Raw genomic sequence first — 27,789 nt, 5'->3', positions numbered from 1 at the left:
TTAGCTATTTTCTTATATCAAGTGCCTCTCCTGCCAATTTTTGGGTACTCAGTGCTAAATAACTAATTTCTTACAATACTTTTTATTGAATGATTGAGACACATGGTTTAATATGCATGTAACAATTCATGCTTTGGAAATAATAAATAGAAAACAAACAAAAAAAAACACCTGTGACCAAGAATAATATTCTAATGGTGGGTTAAGAGATGCAGAACCATGCGTCCCATGAGCAGATGGTTCTATACATCAAGGTTTAAATTTGGTTTTATACTCTTACCTGTGTATACTCCAGTGACTGCCAGAGTGAGGCTGCAATCTCTGGAGATTTTCCAAATGCTGTAAGAGTCCTCAGCAATTCTGCTTTGAGAATGGGAGGTATGCTGCACTGAAGCAGACCAAGAATAATCACCACAGGGGTCCATTGTGGATGCTCACAGAGTGCTAAACGGGCATTTTCACTCTGCAGAATAAAAGGGCACAACAAGAACACAAGTATCTCAAATTTAGGCACACTCCACTTTCCAGTTGAGCAATTCAATAGCAAATTCAGGTGTTCAGCACCAAAACTTTGGAGACCATTTTTCATAAAAACACAATTTCCCATACAATAAGAAAAGTAAAGCATTAAACTTAGCTATGCATAAAACTTACAGGACAAATGAATACCTTGTTTCAGCACTGCAAACAATTTCAGTGTAAGATATGAGCCCTAGTGCACCAACAGGCCCTGCAACAGTCCCATCTGTTAACAGATAGTTATTATAAGCCATTTACCTGAAAATTTTTCATCTTGACAAGTGGATCCTGCAGGGGGTTTCCTTCTATCTCACCTTTACTAGTTTGAGGTCTGGTTAGGCTTGAACCATCTTTTCTGAACCAATATGAATTCTGCAGCCTTAGGGACTGAATATAACATGAACCAGCTATTTTGCAATAAAAAAAAAAAATTACTTCTTAGAACAGTTGTGCTGGTGATTTTCCTCTTATGCTCAGGTTTAGTTTGTTTTTTTTGCCTGTGAAGGACAGGTTTGCTCAGGTACATGGTCATTGGCTTATTTTAGCTGCTAAATTGGTGTTCTCTTCTCAGTATATATTGTCATTGTGTAGTTACAGGGTATGATACATACCTGTAGCAGTTGTTCTCCGAGGACAGCAGGCTGATTGTTCTCACGACTGGGTTGACGTCCGCGGCAGCCCCCACCAACCGGAAGAAGCTTCGCGGGACGGTCGGCACGCAGGGCACGCCCACCGCGCATGCGCGGCCGTCTTCCCGCCCGTGCGCGACCGCTCCCGCCAGTTGAATGACTAGCAAAAAGATGAAAACGCAACTCCAAAGGGGAGGAGGGAGGGTAGGTGAGAACAATCAGCCTGCTGTCCTCGGAGAACAACTGCTACAGGTATGTATCATACCCTTTCTCCGAGGACAAGCAGGCTGCTTGTTCTCACGACTGGGGTATCCCTAGCTCTCAGGCTCACTCAAAACAATAACCCAGGTCAATTGAACCTCGCAACGGCGAGGGCATAACAGAAATTGACCTACGAAGAACAACTAACTGAGAGTGCAGCCTGACCAGAATAAATTCGGGTCCTGGAGGGTGGAGTTGGATTTACACCCCAAACAGATTCTGCAGCACCGACTGCCCGAACCGACTGTCGCGTCGGGTATCCTGCTGGAGGCAGTAATGAGATGTGAATGTGTGGACAGATGACCACGTCGCAGCCTTGCAGATCTCTTCAATAGTGGCTGACTTCAAGTGGGCCACCGACGCTGCCATGGCTCTGACACTATGAGCCGTGACATGACCCTCAAGAGGCAGCCCAGCCTGGGCGTAAGTGAAGGAAATGCAGTCTGCTAGCCAATTGGAGATGGTGCGTTTCCCGACAGCGACCCCTAGCCTGTTAGGGTCGAAAGAAATAAACAATTGGGCGGACTGTCTGTTGGGCTGTGTCCGCTCCAAGTAGAAGGCCAATGCTCTCTTGCAGTCCAATGTGTGCAACTGACGTTCAGCAGGGCGGGTATGCGGCCTGGGGAAGAATGTTGGCAAGACAATTGACTGGTTAAGATGGAACTCCGACACCACCTTCGGCAGGAACTTTGGGTGGGTGCGGAGCACTACTCTGTTGTGATGAAATTTGGTATATGGAGCATGAGCTACCAGGGCTTGAAGCTCACTGACCCTACGAGCTGAAGTAACTGCCACCAAGAAAATGACCTTCCAGGTCAAGTACTTCAGATGGCAGGTATTCAGTGGCTCAAAAGGAGGTTTCATCAGCTGGGTGAGGACGACGTTGAGATCCCATGACACAGTAGGAGGCTTGATAGGGGGCTTTGACAAAAGCAAACCTCTCATGAATCGAACGACTAAAGGCTCTCCAGAGATGGCTTTACCTTCCACACGATAATGGTAAGCACTAATCGCACTAAGGTGATTCCTTACTGAGTTGGTCTTGAGGCCAGACTCTGATAAGTGCAGAAGGTATTCAAGCAGGTTCTGTGCAGGGCAAGAACGAGGTTCTAGGGCCTTGCTCTCACACCAAACGACAAACCTCCTCCACTTGAAAAAGTAACTCTTTTTAGTGGAATCCTTCCTAGAGGCAAGCAAGACCCGGGAGACACCCTCAGACAGACCCAACGCAGCGAAGTCTACGCCCTCAACATCCAGGCCGTGAGAGCCAGGGATTGAAGGTTGGGGTGCAGCAACGCTCCGTCGTTCTGCGAAATGAGAGTCGGAAAACACTCCAATCTCCACGGTTCTTCTGAGGACAACTCCAGAAGAAGAGGGAACCAGATCTGACGGGGCCAAAAGGGCGCTATCAGAATCATGGTGCCGCGGTCTTGCTTGAGCTTCAGTAAGGTCTTCCCCACCAAAGGTATGGGAGGATAAGCATACAGGAGGCCGGTCCCCCAATGAAGGAGAAAGGCATCTGACGCTAGCCTGCCGTGTGTCTGAAGCCTGGAACAGAACAGAGGCAGCTTGTGGTTGGTCTGAGAGGCGAAAAGATCCACCGAGGGGGTGCCCCACTCTCGGAAGATCTTGCGTACCACTCTGGAATGGAGCGACCACTCGTGCGGTTGCATGACTCTGCTCAGTCTGTCGGCCAGACTGTTGTTTACGCCTGCCAGGTACGTGGCTTGGAGAAGCATGCCGAACCGACACGCCCAACGCCACATACCGACGGCTTCCTGACACAGGGGGCGAGATCCGGTGCCCCCCTGCTTGTTGACGTAATACATTGCAACCTGATTGTCTGTCCGAATTTGGATAATTTGGCAGGACAGCCGATCTCTGAAAGCCTTCAGTGCGTTCCAGATCGCTCGGAGCTCCAGGAGGTTGATCTGCAGATCCTTTTCCTGGAGGGACCACAGACCCTGGGTGTGAAGCCCATCGACATGGGCTCCCCACCCCAGGCGGGATGCATCCGTCGTCAGCACTTTCGTGGGCTGCGGAATTTGGAATGGACGTCCCAGGGTCAAATTGGTCCGTATGGTCCACCAGAGCAGTGAAGTGCGGCAACTGGTGGAGAGGCGGATGACATCCTCTAGATTCCCGGTGGCTTGGAACCACTGGGAAGCTAGGGTCCATTGAGCAGATCTCATGTGAAGACGAGCCATGGGAGTCACATGAACTGTGGAGGCCATATGACCCAGAAGTCTCAACATCTGCCGAGCTGTGATCTGCTGAGACGCTCTGGTCTGCGAAGCCAGGGCCAAGAGATTGGTGGCCCTCGCTTCGGGAAGGTAGGCCTGAACCGTCTGGGAATTCAGCAGCGCTCCTATGAATTCCAGAGACTGAGTTGGCTGGAGATGGGACTTTGGGTAATTTATCACAAACCCCAGCAGCTCCAGAAGTTGAATAGTGCACCGCATGGACCGGAGGGCTCCTGCCTCCGAGGTGTTCTTGACCAGCCAATCGTCGAGATATGGGAACACGTGCACTCCCAGCTTGCGTAGGTAGGCCGCTACCACCACGAGGCACTTTGTAAACACTCGTGGGGCAGAGGCGAGCCCAAAGGGCAGCACACAATACTGAAAGTGCCGTGCGCCCAGGCGGAATCTGAGATACTGTCTGTGAGCTGGCAGTATCGGGATGTGAGTGTATGCGTCCTTTAAATCCAGGGAACATAGCCAATCGTTTTTCTGAATCATTGGCAGAAGGGTGCCCAAGGAAAGCATCCTGAACTTTTCTTTGACCAGGAATTTGTTCAGGCCTCTCAGGTCTAGGATGGGACGCATCCCCCCTGTTTTCTTTTCCACAAGGAAGTACCTGGAATAGAATCCCTGCCCTTCCTGCCCGGGTGGTACGGGCTCGACCGCATTGGCGCTGAGAAGGGCGGAGAGTTCCTCTGCAAGTACCTGCTTGTGATGGGAGCTGAAAGACTGAGCTCCCGGAGGACAATTTGGAGGCAGGGAGGTCAAATTCAGGGCGTATCCGCACCGCACTATTTGGAGAACCCACTGGTCGGAGGTTATGAGAGGCCACCTTTGGTGAAAGAATTTTAACCTCCCTCCGACCGGCAGGTCGTCCGGTACGGACACTTGTAGGGCGGCTATGTTCCCGTGGATCCAGTCAAAAGCCCGTCCCCGGCTTTTGCTGTGGAGGCGCAGGGGGCTGCTTAGGCGCACGCTGTTGACGGGAACGAGCGCGCTGGGGCTGTCCCTGTGCCTGACGAGGCCTTCGGGCCGGCTGGTTGTACCTACGCTTCGCAAAAGAATAGGGTGCAGCCTGCCGAGCCCGGGAAAAAACGCCCGCCCGCGGGGGCGGGTGCTGAAGGCGCCCGGTGGGAGAGCTTGTCGAGAGCGGTTTCCCGCTGATGCAGTTGGTCAACCATCTGCTCGACCTTCTCGCCAAAAATATTATCCCCCCGGCAAGGGACGTCAGCCAGTCTCTGCTGGGTGCGGTTGTCCAGGTCAGAGGCACGCAGCCATGAGAGCCTGCGCATCACTATACCTTGGGCCGCAGCACGAGATGCCACGTCACAGGTGTCAAAAATCCCCCTGGACAGGAACTTTCTGCACGCCTTCAGCTGCCTGACCACCTCCTGATATGGCCTGGACTGCTCCGGCGGGAGCTTATCGACCAGGTCCGCCAGCTGTTGCACATTGGTCCGCATGTGGATGCTCATATAGAGCAGGTAAGATTGGATGCGGGTCACGAGCATGGAGGATTGGTAGGCCTTCCTCCCAAATGAGTCCAGAGTGCGAGACTCCCGCCCCGGGGGCGCCGAGGCGGTATCCCTCGAACTCCGTGCCCTCTTGAGAGCAGAATCCACGACCGCTGAGTCATGGGGCAACTGGGGCCGCATGAGCTCTGGGTCAGAGTGGATCCTGTACTGGGACTCTGCTTTCTTGGGAATGGTGGGGTTAGTTAGTGGTCGCACCCAGTTCCGAAGCAGCGTCTCCTTCAGGACATTGTGCAGCGGTACCGTGGAGGACTCTCTAGGTGGTGATGGATAGTCGAGGACCTCGAGCATCTCGGCCCTCGGCTCTTCCACAGAGACCACGGGAAAGGGAATGCTTATAGACATATCCCGCACAAAGGAGGCAAAGGAGAGACTCTCAGGAGGTGAGAGCTTCCTCTCCGGTGACGGCGTGGGGTCCGAGGGAAGGCCCGTAGACTCCTCTGAGGAGAAATATCTCGGGTCCTCCTCTTCCCCCCACGAGTCCTCATCCTCGGTATCGGACATTAGCTCATGTAGCTGAGTCCGGTACTGGGCCCGGCTCGACGTCGAGGCACCGAGGTCTCGGTGTCGTCGAGCGGTGGACTCCCGCGCCGGCGGGGACGGAGCTCCCTCCATCGACGTCGACAGGGACTCCACCTGCGTGGCGGTCGAGACCGGCACCGCAAGCGGCGGCGGTGTCGACAGCCCCGGCGCCGGGCTAGAGCTCGCCGGCGCCACAGTCATCGGCGCCGGGGGCGCAAGCACCCCCGACGCCAGCACAGCCTGGCGCATCAGCCCTTCCAGGATCCCCGGAAGGATGGCTCTGAGGCACTCGTCCAGGCCCGCTGCCGGGAAAGGCGGTGGGGCCGGTAAGGGTGTCGGTGCCAGAAGCTGCTGGGGGCCAGGAGACGGCACCGAGGTGCCGGAACCCCGACGCGTCGGTACCTCCACCACCGACGGAGATCTCTCCTCTCTGCGATGACGCTTCGGCGTCGACTCCTCTTCAGGGTGCACCGAGGGCTCCCGGTGACGGCGCTTCTTATCTTTTTTCCGGTGCACGTCACCGGCGCCGGAGGGCATGGAGGAGGAGGAGGTCGATCCCCCTCGGTCTCGAGGTACCGGGTCCGACAGGGTTCGGTCCCGTGGCTCACGAGCTGAGGGAGTGGCCGGGGCCGACTGCCCACGCGGCCTCTCAACCCCACTCTCACCGGCGGACCGGCGGGCCGACGGGACCTTTTCTCCTGGGGTCGCTGCCATCGGTGCCGATGTCTCGGGCATCGATACCGGTACCGAAGACCCGGCCTTCGATACCAATGCCGTCGAGGTCGACGTCGAGGGGCCGGCGCAAGTTCCAAAAAGACGGTCCCGCAGAACTTGCCTCGCAACCTGAGTCCGTTTCCGGAGACCGAGACACAGCGCGCACGACTTGAGATTGTGCTCCGGCCCGAGGCACTGGAGGCACCAAGCGTGGGTGTCGGTCTGCGAGATCGGCCGGCCGCAGCGACCACACTTTTTAAATCCACTCGGGACCTTCGAGGACATCGACGGAAAAATCGCGTCGGCGAAGTCAAAGTCGGCAATGGTGGCTAAAATCACACCACGAAAAAATTAGCCGACCGAGCGGCCACTAGGCCGCAACGAGGCGTCCCCGCTGGAAGCGAGGGAAAAGGGGAGCGCGTGCTCCACACGCGCGAAAATCTTTTTTTTTTTTTGTTTTTTTTTTTTTTTTTTTTTTTGTTTTTAACAATACAAATGAAAGAAAAGAAAGAGGAACCGAACGGGGATCCAAAGCAACGATCCGCGTAAACGCGGTCGAAAAATCCGGCGGCTGAACGGAGAGAGAGGCAATTGCACAACTCTCTCCAGTCGCGGAAAAAAAGTAACTGGCGGGAGCGGTCGCGCACGGGCGGGAAGACGGCCGCGCATGCGCGGTGGGCGTGCCCTGCGTGCCGACCGTCCCGCGAAGCTTCTTCCGGTTGGTGGGGGCTGCCGCGGACGTCAACCCATCAGTGAGAACAAGCAGCCTGCTTGTCCTCGGAGAAATATTTATATACATTTTCATTTCTCCGAGGACAAGCAGGCTGCTTGTTCTCACTGATGGGTGACGTCCACGGCAGCCCCTCCAATCGGAATCTTCACTAGGAAAGTCCTTTGCTAGCCCTCGCGCGCCTGTGCGCACCGCGCATGCGCGGCCGTCTTCCCGCCCGAAACCGGCTCGAGCCGGCCAGTCTTCTTTCGTCCGCACTCGGTACGGTCGTGTTTTCGCCGTGTCGAGCCCCGGAAAGTCGACCTCGCGCGTCCTTTTTCGACGTGTTTTTTCTTTGGAAAATCCTTTAAAACTGTTCGGGAAGTGTTCCGGAAGCCCCCTCGGGTTTCGTTTTGCCCCTTCCCGTATTTTCAGATTTTGCCCCGGTAAGTTTTCTTTCGTCGTCGGGGTATGCCTCTTTTCGGCCTCGGTCGAGAGTTTTCTCCCTCAAAGTTTTGGTGCTCATTTTCGCCATTTCGGCTTTTGATTTCGCCGGCGTGATTTTTCCGCCCCCCATGACATCGAAGCCTTCCAGCGGCTTCAAGAAGTGCACCCAGTGCGCCCAGGTAATCTCGCTCACTGACAGGCACGCGTCGTGTCTTCAGTGTCTGGGGGCCGAGCACCGCCCTCAGGCCTGTAGTCTGTGTTCCCTTTTGCAAAGGCGGACTCAGGTAGCGAGATTGGCCCAGTGGAACGTTTTGTTCTCGGGCTCTTCGTCGGCATCGGCACCGGGGGTATCGAGTGCATCGACGTCTTCAGCGTCCAGAGCTTCATCCTCGGCCGCCAGTGCATCGAGTGCATCGAGGCATCGGCACTCTGCATCGGCGCCGAGACATCGGATAGCTGCATCGACGTCGGTGGTACCGGGACCTCGTCTGCTGATGTCGTCGGACGGTGGTGCATCGTCTGGAGTGCAGGTGAGGGCTGTCCATTCCCCTGCTAGTGGCGGTGAGCCTTCGGGTGGGTCTCCCCCTACCCTGAGGGCTCCTGCGGTACAGCCCCCCCGAGACCGACCTCCTTCGGCCTCGGCCCCGAGGAAGAGACGGCTGGATTCTACGTCCTCCTCATCGGTACCGGGAAGCTCCGGTGACATGCTTCGTTCCAAGAAGTCGAAGAAGCATCGTCACCGGTCCCCTTCCCGTGTCGGTACCGAGAGCTCTGGGTCGCCGAGGGAGTCGGCACCCAGCAGGCATCGGCACCGAGAGGACCTCTCACCCTCTGTTCAGGAGGTGTCGATGCGCTCCACTCTGGACAGCCCGGAACAGCCTCCACGCCCGGAACAGGTTCTGACGTCGACGCCTGCATCGACATCCATGCCTTTCTCTGCAGCCGCTCTGAACGAGAGCCTCCGAGCCGTTCTCCCAGAGATCCTGGGAGAGCTGTTGCGCCCTACCCCTCCGGTACCGGCGGTGCTTGCGCCACCGGTACCGTCAAGCGTGGCGCCGGCTGGCCCATCGCCCAAGGTGAGGTCTCCGGCGTCGGTGCCGCGTGCGGTGCCGGCTGCCGTCGCCTCCCAGGAAGGCTCCCCGACTACGTCGGCGGAGGGAGCTTCGCCGATGCGGGCGATGGAGTCTACCTCTCGACGCCCCCATCGTGGACGTGGCTCCACGGAGTCGAGTCGGGCACGGTTGCAGACACAGGTCCGTGAACTTGTGTCCGACACCGAGGGTGAGGCCTCGTGGGAAGAGGAAGAAGACCCCAGATATTTCTCTGACGAGGAGTCTGAGGGTCTTCCTTCCGATCCCACTCCCTCTCCTGAAAGACAGCTTTCTCCTCCTGAGAGTCTGTCTTTCGCTTCCTTTGTCCGGGAGATGTCTAAGGCCATCCCCTTCCCGGTGGTTGTGGAGGACGAGCCCAGGGCTGAAATGTTTGAGCTCCTGGACTATCCTTCTCCACCTAAGGAAGCGTCCACTGTTCCCTTGCACCATGTCCTAAAAAAGACATTGCTTGCGAACTGGACAAAACCTTTAACTAATCCCCACATCCCCAAGAAGATCGAGTCCCAGTACCGGATCCATGGGGACCCAGATCTGATGCGCACCCAGTTGCCTCATGATTCTGGAGTTGTGGATCTGGCCCTAAAGAAGGCTAAGAGTTCTAGGGAGCATGCTTCGGCGCCCCCGGGCAAGGACTCTAGAACCTTAGACTCCTTTGGGAGGAAGGCCTACCATTCTTCTATGCTCGTGGCCAAAATTAAGTCTTACCAGCTCTACACGAGCATACACATGCGGAACAATGAGCGGCAGTTGGCGGGCTTGGTTGATGCGCTCCCCCCTGAGCAAGCAAAGTCTTTTCAGGAGGTGGTCAGGCAGCTGAAGGCGTGCAGAAAATTCCTGGCCAGAGGGGTGTATGACACCTTTGATGTTGCGTCCAGGGCCGCTGCTCAAGGTGTGGTGATGCGCAGGCTCTCATGGCTGCGTGCCTCCGACCTGGAGAATAGAATCCAGCAGCGGATTGCGGACTCGCCTTGCCGTGCGGATAACATTTTTGGAGAGAAAGTCGAACAGGTGGTAGAGCAGCTCCACCAGCAAGACACCGCATTCGACAAGTTCTCCCGCCGGCAGCCTTCAGCCTCTACCTCTACAGGTAGAAGATTTTTTTGGGGAAGGAAGACTGTTCCCTACTCTTCTGGTAAGCGTAGGTACAATCCTCCTTCTCGACAGCCTGCGGCCCAGGCTAAGCCCCAGCGCGCTCGCTCTCGTCAGCAGCGTGCGACTCAGCAAGGCCCCTCGGCTCCCCAGCAAAAGCAAGGGGCGAGCTTTTGACTGGCTCCAGCAGAGCATAGCCGACATCCAAGTGTCAGTGCCGGGCGACCTGCCAGTCGGAGGGAGGTTGAAAGCTTTTCACCAAAGGTGGCCTCTCATAACCTCCGATCAGTGGGTTCTCCAAATAGTCCGGCAAGGATACACCCTCAATTTGGCCTCAAAACCTCCAAATTGTCCACCGGGAGCTCAGTCTTACAGCTTCCAGCACAAGCAGGTACTTGCAGAGGAACTCTCTGCCCTTCTCAGCGCCAATGCGGTCGAGCCCGTGCCATCCGGGCAAGAAGGGCTGGGATTCTATTCCAGGTACTTCCTTGTGGAAAAGAAAACAGGGGGGATGCGTCCCATCCTAGACCTAAGGGCCCTGAACAAATATCTGGTCAAAGAAAAGTTCAGGATGCTTTCCCTGGGCACCCTACTTCCCATGATTCAGGAAAACGATTGGCTATGCTCTCTGGACTTGAAGGATGCCTACACACACATCCCGATACTGCCAGCTCACAGACAGTATCTGCGATTTCAGCTGGGCACACGTCACTTCCAGTACTGTGTGCTACCCTTTGGGCTCGCCTCTGCGCCCAGGGTGTTCACAAAGTGCTTGGCTGTAGTAGCAGCGGCACTTCGCAGACTGGGGGTACACGTGTTCCCATATCTCGACGATTGGCTGGTGAAGAACACATCCGAGGCAGGAGCCCTGCAGTCCATGCAGATGACTATTCGCCTCCTGGAGCTACTGGGGTTTGTGATAAATTACCCAAAGTCCCATCTTCTCCCGGCGCAGAGACTCGAATTCATAGGAGCTCTGCTGGATTCTCGGACGGCTCGCGCCTATCTCCCAGAGACGAGAGCCAACAACTTGTTGTCCCTCGTCTCGCGGGTGCGAGCGTCCCAGCAGATCACAGCTTGGCAGATGTTGAGATTGCTAGGCCACATGGCCTCCACAGTTCATGTGACTCCCATGGCCCGCCTTCACATGAGATCTGCTCAATGGACCCTAGCTTCCCAGTGGTTCCAAGCTGCTGGGGATCTAGAAGACGTGATCCACCTGTCCACGAGTTTTCTCGAATCCCTGTATTGGTGGACGATTTGGTCCAATTTGACTCTGGGACGTCCTTTCCAAATTCCTCAGCCACTAAAAGTGCTGACCACGGATGCGTCTCTCCTGGGATGGGGAGCTCATGTCGATGGGCTTCACACCCAAGGAAGCTGGTCCCTCCAGGAACGCGATCTACAGATCAATCTTCTGGAGTTGCGAGCGATCTGGAACGCTCTGAAGGCTTTCAGAGATCGGCTGTCCCACCAAATTATCCAAATTCAGACAGACAACCAGGTTGCCATGTACTACGTCAACAAGCAGGGGGGCACCGGATCTCGCCCCCTGTGTCAGGAAGCCGTCAGCATGTGGCTCTGGGCTCGCCGTCACGGCATGGTGCTCCAAGCCAGATATCTGGCAGGCGTAAACAACAGTCTGGCCGACAGATTGAGCAGGATTATGCAACCTCACGAGTGGTCGCTCAACTCCCGAGTGGTGCGCCAGATCTTCCAAGCGTGGGGCACCCCCTTGGTGGATCTCTTCGCATCTCGAGCCAACCACAAAGTCCCTCAGTTCTGTTCCAAGGCTTCAGGCCCACGGCAGACTGGCATCAGATGCCTTCGACCTGAATTGGGGGGAGGGTCTGCTGTATGCTTATCCTCCCATTCCTCTGGTGGGGAAGACTTTGTTGAAACTCAAGCAAGACCGAGGCACCATGATTCTGATTGCTCCTTTTTGGCCGCGTCAGATCTGCTTCCCTCTTCTTCTGGAGTTATCCTCCGAAGAACCGTGGAGATTGGAGTGTTTTCCGACCCTCATCACGCAGGACGAAGGGGCTCTTCTGCATCCCAGCCTCCGGTCCCTGGCTCTCACGGCCTGGATGTTGAGAGCGTAGACTTTGCCTCTTTGGGTCTGTCAGAGGGTGTCTCCCGCATCTTGCTTGCTTACAGGAAAGATTCCACTAAGAGGAGTTACTTCTTTCTATGGAGGAGGTTTGCCGTCTGGTGTGACAGATCCTCGCTCTTGTCCTACACAGACCCTGCTTGAATACCTTCTGCACTTGTCTGAGTCCGGTCTCAAGACCAACTCTATAAGGGTTCACCTTAGTGCAATCAGTGCATACCATTACCGTGTGGAAGGTAAGCCGATCTCGGGACAGCCTTTAGTTGTTCGCTTCATGAGAGGTTTGCTTTTGTCAAAGCCCCCTGTCAAGCCTCCTACAATGTCATGGGATCTCAATGTCGTTCTCACCCAGCTGATCAAACCTCCTTTTGAGCCACTGAATTCCTGCCATCTGAAGTACTTGACCTGGAAGGTCATTTTCTTGGTGGCAGTTACTTCAGCTCGTAGAGTCAGTGAGCTTCAGGCCCTGGTAGCCCAGGCCCCTTACACCAAATTTCATCATAACAGAGTAGTCCTCCGCACTCACCCTAAGTTCTTGCCAAAGGTCGTGTCGGAGTTCCATCTGAACCAGTCAATTCTCTTGCCAACATTCTTTCCCCGTCCTCATTCCTGCCCTGCTGAACGTCAGCTGTACACATTGGACTGCATGAGAGCATTGGCCTTCTATCTGGAGCGGACACAGCCCAACAGACAGTCCGCCCAATTGTTTGTTTCTTTTGATCCCAACAGGAGGGGAGTGGTTGTGGGAAAACGCACCATATCCAATTGGCTAGCAGATTGCATTTCCTTCACTTACGCCCAGGCTGGGCTGGCTCTTGAGGGTCATGTCACGGCTCATAATGTTAGAGCCACGGCAGCGTCGGTAGCCCACTTGAAGTCAGCCTCTATTGAAGAAATTTGCAAAGCTGCGACGTGGTCATCTGTCCACACATTCACATCTCATTACTGCCTGCAGCAGGATACCCGACGCGACAGTCGGTTCGGGCAGTCAGTTCTTCAGAACCTGTTTGGGCTTTAGGATCCAACTCCACCCCCTGAGGGCCCTGTTTGTTCTGTTCCAGGCTGCACTCTCAGTTAGTTGGTAAATTTTTTTAGGTCAATCTCAGTTATGTCCTCGCCGTTGCGAGGTCCAATTGACCGTGGTTGTTGTTTTGAGTGAGCCTGGGGGCTAGGGATACCCCATCAGTGAGAACAAGCAGCCTGCTTGTCCTCGGAGAAAGCGAATGCTACATACCTGTAGAAGGTATTCTCCGAGGACAGCAGGCTGATTGTTCTCACAAACCCGCCCACCTCCCCTTTGGAGTTGTGTCTTCCCTTGTCTTGTCTTGCTACATATGGGACTGGCCGGCTCGAGCCGGTTTCGGGCGGGAAGACGGCCGCGCATGCGCGGTGCGCACAGGCGCGCGAGGGCTAGCAAAGGACTTTGCTAGTGAAGATTCCGATTGGAGGGGCTGCCGTGGACGTCACCCATCAGTGAGAACAATCAGCCTGCTGTCCTCGGAGAATACCTTCTACAGGTATGTAGCATTCGCTATATCTATTGGTGTAGTCCTTAATATATTTTGTGCACAGTACATATCTTTGTATATTGCTTTGTCATAGTGCTATGTTTATATCTATAATAAATAATATAGATTTTAATTCTGGCATTATTCCTTCATTGATGGACACTCATGCAAGAATCTAAGGCTAATATAGGTACTTGTAATACCTCTAGTCATACGAGTCCAGAGTATTCCTCTCTGAGTGATTTTCTGACATACAATAATGCCTACAATCCCCAATTATAATGCCTCCTTTACAAAGAAAGAAAAGTTAATAAAAACAAAAAAAACATGTATTTGATGGGTAACGTAATAAGTTTATTTGAATGTAATGCTAGTTTTACATGTTACAAAAAAGCCTTTCATAAAAATGCACTGTAAATTATGTACGTAAACAGGCACATAGCAAAAAAATAAAAAAGGGCATACTTATATTCAGTCCCCGCAGGAATTCCTAGGGGTGTATTTTATGAAAAGCGAAGTTGGAGTTGCAATGTATGCATGTCTTTTGCTCTTACAGTACACCGCCTTGAGTGAATTCCTTCAAAAAAGGCAGTAAATAAATCCTAATAAATAAATGAATAAAAAAAGAAACACACAAAGCATGGGTGTATATATGCAGAAAACACAGATTTCCATCAGCTTAAGAACAGGTGTAAATGTATACTTTAGCATCTGCCTACTATTGGGAGCGATTCTGGAAGCCTATTTTAAAACGGCACATAAGAGCTTGTGTTGCTTTTGTAAAATAAGTGCCTTCAATTTTTCACATAAGCACTCTACAAAACCAGGCAATTTAAAACAAACTTTCAGGGGTTAAACTCCCATTTCTAAGGTATGTTTATTTCATTTAGTTAAGTTTCTCGATATACTGCTCTTCAACCTAAATAGCAGAGCTGTTTACAATAATAAATTCAAACTGTGGAAAGGAACTACAATACACAAATAGGAAAGAACAAAGGTAGCAAAAAGGGAGAAAGAAGGGAATAAGAGATGGGGAAATGCTAGGGCAAATGCTAGCCACTGATGAGCAGATGATCAGAAAATAGCGTTGGAACAGTGCGCATCATTGTGTGGTTAGTACATGACATATACATAAGTGAACATAATTTAATCATTATAAAAAATTGGTTTGGAGGTTTTTATGACTAATGATAAGAACAGAGTCCGACAAAAGCCGACACTGAAGACATTATACTTGCTGTCGAGCTGGGACTTTTGAAGTCTTTTCCTCCAAATTATAGTTTAAAAAAAAAAACAGACTCTAGAGAAATGAAACTATCTTTAGCTTATTGAGATGTTACATACATATATTTTGCTGAAATCGAGTCTTAGTTTATTTTTGGTTAAGAGTTACACTAACAATAATAGATAATAAACTGTCAGTGCCATGTTGAGCACGGAGTGAAATTTAAAAAGTATTTTTCTACTCTTGTGGATATTTAAAAAGTATATATCGATGACATTGACAGTTTATTAAGATGCAAATGTTTTCATATGACTTAGAGCACTTAGTCCCCTTGAAGAAGCTTTTTGAAAAGTGAAACAGAGCCCCATTGGGTACTAGAAAAGCTAAGCGTCTTTCTTTAATCATTGTGTGGTTAGTACACATTATATATACATAAGTGAATATAATTTAATTATAAAAAATTGGTTTGGAGGATTTTATGTTTCAACAGTTTTTATTGATGACAACAGAACAATACACTGCGGAGCAATAAAGATATACAAAGAATACCAAGATTAGCATGACCGATGATAACAACGGAGTCCGACAAAAGCCAACACTGAAGAAATTATACTTGCTATAGAGCTGGGACTTTTGAAGTATTTTCCTCCAAATTATAGTAAAAAAAAAAAAAAAAGAGGGGAAAAAAACACTAGAGATATGAAACTTTATCTTCAGCTTATTGAGATGTTATAAAGATCTCAAAAGAAACAGATTTTATGGAGCTTACCCTAGAAAGATGAAGTGGATTTTTCCCATGTCCATTTGGACTTTCCATATAGGAAATTTTGCAACACCATTTTTTACACCCTGCAAAGCTACAGCTATTTACCTGTAGCAGGTGTTCTCCCAGAGCAGCAGGTATATATTCTCACATGGGTGATGTCATCTACAGAGCCAAGTGCAGACTCTGCGAAGTGCACTGTCACTTTAAATCTTTGAGGCAGTGTCCCCACTGTGTAAGCGCAGGTGGCTTCCAACCCAATGCTTCAGCACAGGACAGGCAGTACAGTAATAAAAACTAAGATGACAATTCCAATGGGAGGCGGCAGGACGTAAATATATGACTGCTGTCCTTGGAGAATACCTGCTACAGGATAACTAACAAATGTGTCCGAGGACAAGGCGGCATAAAACTTTTGCACGTGGGACTCACTAGCTAGCAGGCTCAAACAAATTTGCAGCTAAGCAGATAGTGAGCCTGGTGGAACAAAATGGCCAGAGGGAGGAGTTCACTTTAATAGTAAAATGATTATGCAGGACTGCTTGTCCAAACAGGCTATCCCGCTTAGAATGCTGCTCCAGACAGTGGTGAGCAGTGAAGGTGTGGATAGAAGACCACATAGCCACCTTACAAACGTCTTCAATGAAGGCAGAGCGGAAAGCACCTACTGAAGCCGCCATGGCTCTCAAATTGTAAGCAGTGACCTGGCCATGAAAGGTAAGCCCAGCATGACTATACATGTAGGAGATACAGCCAACCAGCCAAGTTACGACTGATGAGAAATCCCAACCTGTTCAGGTCAAAGGACATAAAAGCTACAAGGATGTCCAATGAGATTTTACCAATTCTAGATAGTATGCTAGAGCACACTTTCAGTCTAAAGTATGCAATGCTGGTTATGGGGCTTAGGGAAGACAGGAAGTACAATGGACTGTGAGGTTGAACTCCGATACAACTTTAGGAAGGAATTTGGGGTGGGATTGAAGGACAACCCTGTCATGGTAGAATCTGCTATAAGGAGTGTCTGTCACAAGAGCCTGTAGCTTGTCGAATCATCTGGCAGAAGAGCTGTTAAGAACAGTGCCATATTAGTGAGGAGATTAAGAGAACACGAACCAAGCGGTTCAAATGGAGGCTTAAGATGTTAGGATAACACTGAGATCCTAACTCCACCAGAGATGGTTTGATAAGAGGTTTGCTATAAACAAACCTTTCATGAACCTCACTATTAAGGGATAAACAAACTGGATTATCATCAACTTTAGAATGAAAAGCATCGATGGCACTTAAATGTAACTCCGAGTTAATTTGAGGCCAAAATCCGAAATATGGAGGTGGTACTCCATGTCAGGGAGAAAGGGAGAAAGCTCGTAGCAGGATTAAGTGCTCTAGCTGTACACCAGAGTGATAATTTTTTTCACTTTAAATGGAAACATTTTCATGTAAAAGGGGTAGAGAGTGAGGGTCTGAATGAAGGAGAGATCCCTCGTTCTGTGTTATTAGGATTGGAAAGGGATCTAACTTCAACAGTTCCATGAATGATAACTCTAGGAAAAGGGGGAACCAGATTTGTTGTGGTCAGTAGGGAAATAATAGAATCATGGTCCCTTGGTCTTGATGCAGAACCAAAAGAGTTTTCTGTATAAGAGATAGTGGGGGGAAGTGTACAGAAGGTACCCCTGTGGAGCAAGAAGGCATCTGGGGCTGTACGGTTGGGAGCATATATACTGGAACAAAAGTGAGAAAGCTTGTTTGGAGAAGTGAAGAAGTCTATAGCTGGGCTTCCCCACTGCTGGAATATTTGACAAACTACAGGGGTGCTAAAGGATCATTCATGAGGTTGAAGGATTCTGCTCAACTTCACTGCTACAGCATTCTGTTTATAGGCTAGGTAAACACCTCTTATAGAGACGTTTTGAGAAGCTGCCCAGGTTCATATATGGATTGCTTTTCGACAGAGGTAGTAAGAACCTGTTCCTCCCTGTTCCTTCACGTAATTCATTGCTACCTAGTTCCCATTACCTGACAAGGATATCGCCCTGTAAGGTCACAATTCCAAGATATTGATATGATTTTGTTTCTACCATGGGGACTGTGGTAGCCGTGTTAGTCCACTCTTAAGGTTATCAATAGAAATCAAACAAAATAAAACATGGAAAAGAAAATAAGATGATACCTTTTTTATTGGTCATAACTTAATACATTTCTTGATTAGCTTTCGAAGGTTACCCTTCTTCGTCAGATCGGAAATAAGCAAATGTGCTAGCTGACAGTGTATATAAGTGAAAACATTCAAGCATTACTATGACAGTCTGACAGGGTTGGAGGATGGGGGTGGGTCGGAGGTATGCATGGGGACATCAAAGCATATCATTGATATTCTAACAGGATGGGTGTGGATAGGTGAGGGGTGGGTGATCAACAGAGACATACAGCTTTATGGTTTATAATGGGTTAGGAACCCCAGATCCTTGTTAAGGTCCTTTCTGTTGGGTGTTAAAATATTCAATCATTCTGACTTCAAAGGTCTTACGTTCTTGTATGGTTTTAAAGTTACCTTTCAGTATTCTCACTGTGAAATCACTGGTACAGTGTCCTGGTTCTGTGAAGTGCTGTCCCACCGGGGTGGGGGCCCTACTGGCTGTATTGTTCATGTGATGTCTATGTAAATTGAATCTTGTCTTAAGCATCTGGCCTGTTTCTCCAATATAGCATCCTTCATTACATTTTTTACACTGAATGATATATACCATCTTCCAATGTGGTATATATCATTCAGTGTAAAAAATGTAACGAAGGATGCTATATTGGAGAAACAGGCCAGATGCTTAAGACAAGATTCAATTTACATAGACATCACATGAACAATACAGCCAGTAGGGCCCCCACCCCGGTGGGACAGCACTTCACAGAACCAGGACACTGTACCAGTGATTTCACAGTGAGAATACTTTGAAGGCAGAGCATCTGATGAGCAGTTACTTGGTTGGAGTTGAATATTTGAGTGACAAGATGTAGGTTGTTGGTTTCCCTCAGTTGAGAAAGCCCCTATGAACTCTAAGTTCTAAGGTCTGAACTGGTTGAAGATGTGGTTTCAGGTAATTCATCACAAATCTGAGGAGTTCTAGGAGACGTATGTTGAACAGAATGGAGGAGTTCACCAACTCCAGGGAGGCTACCCTGATTAACCAGTTGTCAAGGTACAGGAAGATGTGTATGCCCCACCTGTAAAGTGGTGCAGCTATAACTATTAGGTACTTCATAAAAATTCAAAGAGCTGAGGCCAAGCCAAATGGTAAGACCTTGCATCGATAGTGCAGAGTTACATAGCGGAAGAGGAGGAACTTTCTGTGTGCAGTGAGACTATATATGTGGGTGAATGCCTCACTGAGATCTAGAGAACAAAGCCAATCTTTAAGTTGTAAAATGATAAATAGTGATCTCAATTATTCAATAAATCTTGAATAAAATAAACAAAATATGCAACATCATCATAGGGAAACAATAATACAAAGAGAAATAGAAAAAAAAAACTTTTATCGACCACAATTTAGGAATTGATCCAAGAAAAAGAAATTAAATTATAAGCTAATATAACAAAGCCTATTCTCTAATTGTTAAACCAAAGACTGCACCATGCTCTGTTGACTTAATCCAAGCTACTATACAGTGTTACATTCAGGATTAAATTTTCACAATTACACTCTCTTTGCTTAATAAAAAATCCTCTAACTGCTTACGTTCAAAAAATTGATATTGATTTGTTTGATACAGTATCCTACAAACACAAGGAAATTTCAATTGAAAATTTGCTCCTAAAGCTACTACCCTAGGACGCTGTAAAAGAAATAAGTTTCTTCTCTTTTGGGTTTCCCTGGATAAATCCCGGAAAACCCTTACTTTTGAACCTAAAAATAAAGAATTCACATGTCTCAAGGACAGTCTGAGTACAGCACCTCTATCTAATTCTAATGCAAATGTCACTAACAAAGTAATTCTTTGTGTGACAACCTCCAGAGATGATTCCAGGAACTCAGTCAAGTTCATTACACCTTGAGGTTTTAAATTATCTGGGTTTTTCCCAGTAATTTGCAAATAGTATGCCCTTGTAATAGGTGGTAAAGAATTTTCAGGTAGTCCCAGGATTTCTACTAAATATTTCTTAACCATTTGTACTGGTGACACAAGTGGAGATTTAGGAAAGTTAATAATTCTTAGGTTAAGTCTCTTTGATTGATTCTCCAAATATTCCAAGCGTTTAGAGGCAAAATTCCTCTCTTTAATCAAAGACTGCTGCATGATTTCCATTTTTTCAAGTTTGCCAGAGAGGGTTTTTACCTCTGCTGCCTGGAGATCATTAATTTGTAATTGTTTCAATGTAGACCCAGCCAAAACCATGATAGTTTCAGAATTCTTTACTATCATAATTTGTAAAGCAGAGAGCGTTGTGGAATTTAAATCCCAAAGTGACTCCAATGTCACTACAGCAGGTCTCTCCAACTTCCCCTCAAAAACCAGTGGAGGTGCTTTAACAACTTGTTCCAGGATACTCACAGTCACAGCAGGAGTAGAGCTTGCCTCTGGAATATTCAAGCTTACAGCGTTTGTTCCAGCTTCGAGCAAGTTCCCTCCCTGAATGCTTTCATCTGACAGGATTGAAGCAACAGGACTCGCCACAAAGCTCTCTCTTTCTGGTTGGGGTGGTGCTGTACGTGGGACAGGGCTCAAAGAAGCCCCGTCGACACTGTTGGTCGGCTCCAAGGGGCGGACTCCAGCAGCAGGAGTAGAGGTCATACCTGAGCCAGACGCAATTCCAAAATGTTCGAGCGTCGGCTGTTGGAGCGGGGATTTATTGCCTGGGGCAGAGGGAATCTCCATGACTTTCCCTCATCTCTTACCCATCAGAAACAGCAGGTAAGAGGCTCTTTCCAGAGTCAGCTTGAGCACTATTCAGAACGTGTCTGTCAGTGCAAGTCACACCGTCGCCATCTTGGATTTGAGGTTTCACATGTGAAATTTTTCTTTGAGCAGAAACTTAAGTCTCACTGATCGAGAACTGGACGTACTCCCCCTGACTTTTTTAGTATGAAAAAATACCTAGAACTCTCGACCCCTGTCCAGCAAAGGAACTGGTTCACATGCATTCTCCTGGAGGACGGCCAAGAGCTCCTCTCAAAGTATCTTCATTTGTAGGGAGTTGAAGCGAGACTTTGTTGATAGCTGGATGGTAAGTCGTATTTGCCAACACAAAGCAACTGGATGTACTCCCCCTGACTTTTTTGGTATAAGACAATACCTAGAATAGAAACCTTGATCCCTGTCCATCAGAGGAACTGGTTCTATTGCGTTCTGCTGGAGGAGAGCCAAGAGCTTGTCTAAAAGTAGTTTCATTTGGAGGGAGTTGAAACAAGACTTTGCTGGTGGCTGGTCAGGAAGTTGTATTTGCCAATGCAGAGCATAGCCATGCTGAATAGCATGTAGTACCCAATTGTCTGAGGCTGAGAGGCTACTCTGTTGGAAAAGAAAGAGCCAATCTCAGAAAGGTAGGTCAGTTGGCACAGACAAATACACTGCTTGCTAGAAAGGAATCAAAAAGTACACTGTTTAGACTGAGCGATGATGTGGATTTGTTGACCCCGCTGATACCATTGATGTGAGCGATAAGGCATAGTCCTATGAAGAGAAGGAGTGTAACGACACAGACATATAGTAAGTGAAATGACGATACCCTCTTACAAATGTTCTAGAAGAAGCAGAACTCTATGACCTGGATAGTGTCTTTCTACTAACATAGTATCATAGATGGTAAAGACCTGAATAGTCCATCCAGCCTGCCCAACAGTCACATTCCCATTTTCAATTCAAAATTAAAACAACAATGAACATGATATTATATACTTGATCATGGTCTTTCTTTGATATTTCTAGGACATAGACCATAGAATTCCGCCTGCCTCTGTCTTTATGATCAAACTAATGGAATTGAAGTCAAAGCCCAATCCAGCCTATCCAAATCTGTCTCGTCATTTGCAGACAAAGACAGTAAAACTGTCCTCACGTTCCAAGTTAATGAAGTTTCCGTCAAAGCTCTTTATAGCCTATCCTAAACCAGATGGCTATATGCAGGACTCAGACCATACAAGTAAGCCCAGCACTACCCTTAATTGATACAGCCAAAGTTCCCATCTAAGCACCACTTGACATACAAACCCATATGCAATCCTTGAAGTTTTGCTTTTTATATCATTCATTTTCTAATTAGAGATTTTGGGTTCATTCCACAGCAGCATTTTTCGCCCCAACACCTCTCTCAGGAGGCTTTCCTGTCAACCACCCTTTCCATGAAAAATAATTTTTTGACATTACTCCTGGGTCTATCACCTCACAATCTCAATTCATGTCCTCTTGCTTTTACCATTTTACCTTCTCTGGAAAATATTTGTTTCTATGTTAATAACTTTCAAGTATTTAAACATCTATCATATCTCCTGTTCCTCCTCTCCTCTAGGATATACATATTCAGGTCTTCAAGTATCTTCTCATATGTCTTGGCGCAAGCCCCATATTTTTTTGCCTTCCTCTGGACTGCTTCAAGTCTTCTTACATTTTTAGCAAGATACGGCCTCCAAAACTAAACACAAAACTCCAGGTGAGGCCTCACCAACTACTTCAACAGGGGAATCACCACTTTTCTTCTGCTGGTTACGCCTCTCTCTATACAGCATAGCATCATTCTGGCTACGATCACAGTCTTGACACACTGTTTCTTAACCTTCAGATCCTCAGATATCACCCCAAGATCCCTCTCCCTGTCTGTGCATATCAGTCTCTCAATGCCTACTTTTCTGAAAAGCTCTGAGAGAAGAGTCTCTGTGGGTAAGTGACAATATTTTATTCGGAGCTTGGTAACTAAAAGATTAGGGTTTAAAAGAAGAATTGTAGGATATCGATAAACACAGAATTTTAAAATAAAAATAAGCAAGCAAACTTTATTAGCTAGTCTCCATACACTTTCCCCCATAGTTTTAAAACTTTAAGGTTCTGCCACAGCATTAATAGCCTCTAGAAGGCACAGAAAGGCCCAGTTCAGTCTCAGAAAGAAAATAAAAATATAAGATAGGGAAGCAAGTATTATTAACTAGTTTCCATACTGTACAATCCCTTTTCCTTATAATTTTAAACTGAAAATTTATCTAACGGTAGAAACTTTCTAAAGGTAGAAACTTAACAGCCAAGTAGCTGGGTTTGAAATGACCTAAAAGAAAGTTATTCTCTGTTCTTGCCAGCTGGAGAGGTAGCACTGCAGTTGACCTGAATTAGGTGTGAATTAATGTGCAAGGAAGTAGAACAGTTGCTAAGGCTACTAAGGGCAATTTGATTACTGGACTAGCTTTAAAGGGTTTGTTTGAAATTGTCTCCTTTGAATCCAAACTATATAGAGAATCACAATTACAATCTAGGTCTCAACTCTATAATTAGTTACACATATTACAAATTACTCACTAGTAACTGTTTAACATTTTAAAATATATTTCTTTATTAATAGATCAATACAATTTTCCTAAAATAAAATCCATTCCCTTAACCCATAGTTATTAACCAATCCATACACCAATACATTTAAAACCAAACAATTCTCCACATTACTCTTTCAATACACATTCAAATAGCATATATCTGGCAATCTTTTACATCAATGTGTGATCATAGCTCTTTAGTCATCCCCACTATCATTTTCGTCACCCTTCGCTGTACCTTTTCCAATTCTACTATATCTTTTTTGAGATACGGAGACCAGTACTGAACACAATACTCCAGGTGCGGTCGCACCATGGAGCGATACAACGGCATTATAACATCCGCACACCTGGACTCCATACCCTTCCTAATAACACCCAACATTCTATTCGCTTTCCTAGCCGCAGCAGCACACTGAGCAGAAGGTTTCAGCGTATCATCGACGACGACACCCAGATCCCTTTCTTGATCCGTAACTCCTAACGTGGAACCTTGCAAGACGTAGCTATAATTCGGGTTCCTCTTACCCACATGCATCACTTTGCACTTGTCAACATTGAACTTCATCTGCCACTTGCACGCCCATTCTCCCAGTCTCGCAAGGTCCTCCTGTAATCGTTCACATTCCTCCTGCGACTTGACGACCCTGAATAATTTTGTGTCATCGGCGAATTTAATTACCTCACTAGTTATTCCCATCTCTAGGTCATTTATAAATACATTAAAAAGCAACGGACCCAGCACAGACCCCTGCGGGACCCCACTAACTACCCTCCTCCACTGAGAATACTGGCCACGCAATCCTACTCTCTGCTTCCTATCTTTCAACCAGTTCTTAATCCATAATAATACCCTACCTCCGATTCCATGACTCTGCAATTTCTTCAGGAGTCTTTCGTGCGGCACTTTGTCAAACGCCTTCTGAAAATCCAGATATACAATATCAACCGGCTCCCCATTGTCCACATGTTTGCTTACCCCCTCAAAAAAATGCATTAGATTGGTGAGGCAAGACTTCCCTTCACTAAATCCGTGCTGACTTTGTCTCATCAGTCCATGTTTTTGTATATGCTCTGCAATTTTATTCTTAATAATAGCCTCCACCATCTTGCCCGGCACCGACGTCAGACTCACCGGTCTATAATTTCCCGGATCTCCTCTGGAACCCTTCTTAAAAATCGGAGTAACATTGGCTGACTTTTCTCCCGGTTGATGATCCATCCAACCGGGAGGGTGGCCAGCAGGGGATGGGCGCCTAAGGCGGGAAAAGCCGCCGCACCGGAGGAAAACCCGGGGAACTCTCCCGACTCCGAAAAGGCGCCCAAAAAAAGGCATATCTGCCCTTGAGCCCCCCGCTTCCCCGCTAGACGCACGTATGCAGTCCGAGCGTCTTTTCGTGCCCTTGCCATCCGACGCCATAGCCACGTGGAGACCGTTCGGAAAACCCCCTGCCTGCTAGTAAAAGGTAAAATTACCTGCTTCTCGCTCCGAGCTGCAACGATTTAGAGTCCCAGTGAGCAGCTGCAACCAAAGATGTTTTTCTCTCAAAGACGTCTATTTTTCTGTTTTTTTGTTGTTTTTTTAAACGGAGCCAGCGGGAGGGGGGAGAAAAGGAGGGACCTGGAACCACCAGGTTTCACTTGCTCAAGAAGAGCTCTCAACCCCAGGTACTCAACGAAACCTAAACAATTAGGATTGGAGACCTAGCCAGAGCTGCTGCTGTGTAACCAGACACCTGCTGAGATAGAGAACATACTGCGGAGTTTCTGGCAGCACATGACCACATATAGGGAGGCAAAAGATTACTCTTTATCTCCACCTGCTGGTAGATGGACACAACCCAACAGTCTATGGATTGATCTGCTTGATGAAATGGAAATAGCCATTGTCAAAGAAAAAAAAAAACACTTTTTCTGTTTTGAAAATGGTCAATTTCACTACTCTGTTTGGACGTTTTCCTTAAATAGTCCAAAGCTGAACTTAGATGGCATTTTGTAAATGCCTCGTCTCTTAACTTGTTCAAATGATGGGAAATCATTCTCTAGCAGAGGGAGAGATCTTAAACAAGGGTAACTCTTTTCTGTCCACAAGGAGAATACTGATTTTTCCAGCCCCTGTGTGAATTGTGATTTTTAGCTTTTGTTAAGAAGGATAATGCCCTACTCCAGCCTAGAATTTTACCAGAGTTCTTTAGAACGTGTTTTCCTAAAGTGCTCACAGGTCTTAGTTGAATCAAGAGGAAAATTTTACAAGGGAAATTTTATACATTCTCTGGCACTAGCTGTTCATATTTTTCGACTTTCACAATGTAGTGAAGTACAAATGCCTCACATACCGTACAAACATGATCCTCATCCAATCTGGAGCTGGTAGATTTTTAAAACTTTGCTGGCATATTTTTAAGATATCATGTCTTAACCAATTTTTAAAAAAAAAACTATGAATGCAAAAGTTAAACATTATACACTACCAGTCATGTGCCAACAAGGAAAATGAGGAAAAAATTGAAGTTTCTTACCCATTTCACAACTGTAGCTGTGAGTTGCAAATAAGAAATCAGGCCATCCTGCTCCCTCTGAGTGATGCCACGCAGAGGCAAGTGACGCTGGTGCAAGGTATCTGTACTTGGCAAGTCTCTCCTCAGGTGTTCATGATACAGCATCAAAGAATGAAAGAAATGTTCCCAGGATACAGGACTGCCTCCTGCTACCTGCATATTCTCAGCTAAAAAAAAAAAAAAAAATTGTTAAGCAATCCGGAGGTTTTTCTAACTAGGCAATCCCTGGAAAAGTATAATACATAAAAGGGAAAACTGAAAACAAAACTTTTCGTACATGTTTTACCCTGTGCTGTAACGGCACTACCTGCTATTTCAGTTGGACATATAATGAAGATTCATACCTGTCGCGGGTATTCTCCAAAGACAGCAGGCTCAATATTCTTACATATGGGTGACATCCGCAATGGCCCCAGGAGACCAGAGAAACTTCAAAGCTTAAGAATCTTCAAGAGCGTTCTGTCGCACGGGGAGACCCACCGTGCATGCGTGGGTGGCTTCCAGCCCGCGAAGCGAACGTGCAGCTCTCAGTTTAATAAAAAAGCAAACAACTCCAACGGGGAGGAGGGAGGGTTGTAAGAACACTGAGCCTGCTGTCCTCGGAGAATACTTGCTACAGATATGTATCTTCATTTTCTCCGAGGACAAGCAGGCTCTAATATTCTTACATGTGGGGTATCCCTAGACCTCAGGCTCACTCAAAACAATAAACATTAGTAAACTGGGCCTCGCAACGGCAAAGACTTAACATAGATTGACCTGAAACAAACACAGCTAAGTGAGAGTGCAGCCTGGAACAAAACAGAAAGGGCCTAGGAGGGTGCAGTTGGATTCTAAACCACAAATAGATTCTGCAGCACCGACTGCCCAAACCGACTGCCGCGTCGGGTATCCTGCTGAAGGCAGTAGTGAGATGTGAATGTGTGGACTGATGACCACGTTGCAGCCTTGCAAATCTCTTCAATAGTGGCTGACTTCAAGTGAGCCACTGACGCAGCCATGGCTCTAACATTATGGCCCTCTAAAGTCAGCCCAGCTTGGGCATAAGTGAAGGAAATGCAATCTGCTAGCCAATTGGAAATGGTGCGTTTTGCAAAGGCAACTCCCTTCTGAAGGGATTGAAAGAAATAAAACAATTGGGCGGACTGTCAGAAGGGGCTTAGTCCGCGCCACGTAAAAGGCCAATGCTCTCTTACAGTCCAAGGTGTGCAACTTGTCCTCACCAGGGCGGGTATGTGGACGGGGAAAAAATGTTGGCAAGACAAGTGACTGGTTCAGATGGAACTCTGAGACCACCTTCGGCAAGAACTTAGGGTGAGTGCAGAGGACTACTCTATTATGGTGAAATTTAATATAAGGTGCATGGACTACTAGGGCTTGCAGCTCACTGACTCTACGAGCTGAAGTAACAGCCACCAAGAAAAAGACCTTCCACGTCAAGTACTTCAGATGGCAGGAATTCAGTGGCTCAAAAGGAGCTTTCATCAGCTGGGTGAGAACGACGTTGAGATCCCATGACACTGGTAGAGGTTTGACAGGGGGCTTTGACAAAAGCAAACCTCTCATAAAGCTAACAACTAAAGACTGTCCAGATATAGGCTGACCTTCTACACACTGATGGTAAGCACTGATTGCACTAAGGTGAACTCTTACTGAGTTGGTCTTGAGACCAGACTCTGAGAAGTGTAGAAGGTATTCAAGCAGGGTCCATGTAGGACAAGAAAAAGAATCTAGGGCAGCAATAGCGAACCTATGGCACGTGTGCCAGAGACGGCACACAGAGCCCTCTCTGTTGGCATGCGCGCCGTTGCCAGGGCCACCGAGAGAGGGTGCAGAGGGGACAAAATTCCCCGGGCCGGCACCGCAGTCCCCTCCACCCAGTGGTGTGCTGGAGCTGGCTCGCTCCAGCTCACAAGAGCCGGTTGTTCATGAGGGCGAGCCGGTTGTTCTTGAGGGCGAGCCGGCTCTCCTCCCTCCCTCGAGCTACAGGGTCCCTCCGAGTACTTGAAGAAAGCATTCTTCTAGGCAGGCAGGAAAGATACCCAGTATTGCCTGACCGCTGCCGGCGCTATCCCTCCCCTGCTACCGGATCGCTCTTTAAAAATGGCCACCGAAACTTCCAGCAGCGGTCTCGTGAGACTTCTGATGAAGCCTTGGAGGCCACCCTTGTAAGTCTCGGTGGCCATTTTGAAGAGCGGTGCAGTAGCACCACAGGAGACCCAGCAGCGAGCAGGCAAGACTGGGGTTTCTTTCATGCCTGCCCAAAAGAATATACTGGACAACCTAGGTGGCTGGAGGGAGGGTAGGAGAGAGAAGAGAAACGCTGGGTAT

General features: G+C 48.2%; 1 protein-coding gene across 1 annotated transcript in view; it reads right to left on the bottom strand.

Annotated features, from left to right (window-relative positions):
- Nucleotides 1–27,789, bottom strand: part of NUP205 (nucleoporin 205) — a 1,281,456-nt gene that overhangs the window by 1,040,873 nt on the left and 212,794 nt on the right. The window contains exons 9-10 of the mRNA XM_030216143.1: nt 25,420–25,625; nt 281–463 (exon numbers count right to left, since the gene is read on the bottom strand). Coding sequence (XP_030072003.1) covers nt 281–463; nt 25,420–25,625 — 389 coding nt within the window. The remainder of the gene's footprint in view (nt 1–280; nt 464–25,419; nt 25,626–27,789) is intronic.

Source organism: Microcaecilia unicolor, chromosome 10, assembly GCF_901765095.1.
Source record: "Microcaecilia unicolor chromosome 10, aMicUni1.1, whole genome shotgun sequence".
In the NCBI taxonomy this organism is placed as follows: Eukaryota; Metazoa; Chordata; class Amphibia; order Gymnophiona; family Siphonopidae; genus Microcaecilia; species Microcaecilia unicolor.
The sequence above is the reverse complement of the archived record's forward strand: the minus strand, read 5'-3'. Positions and strand labels throughout refer to the sequence as shown.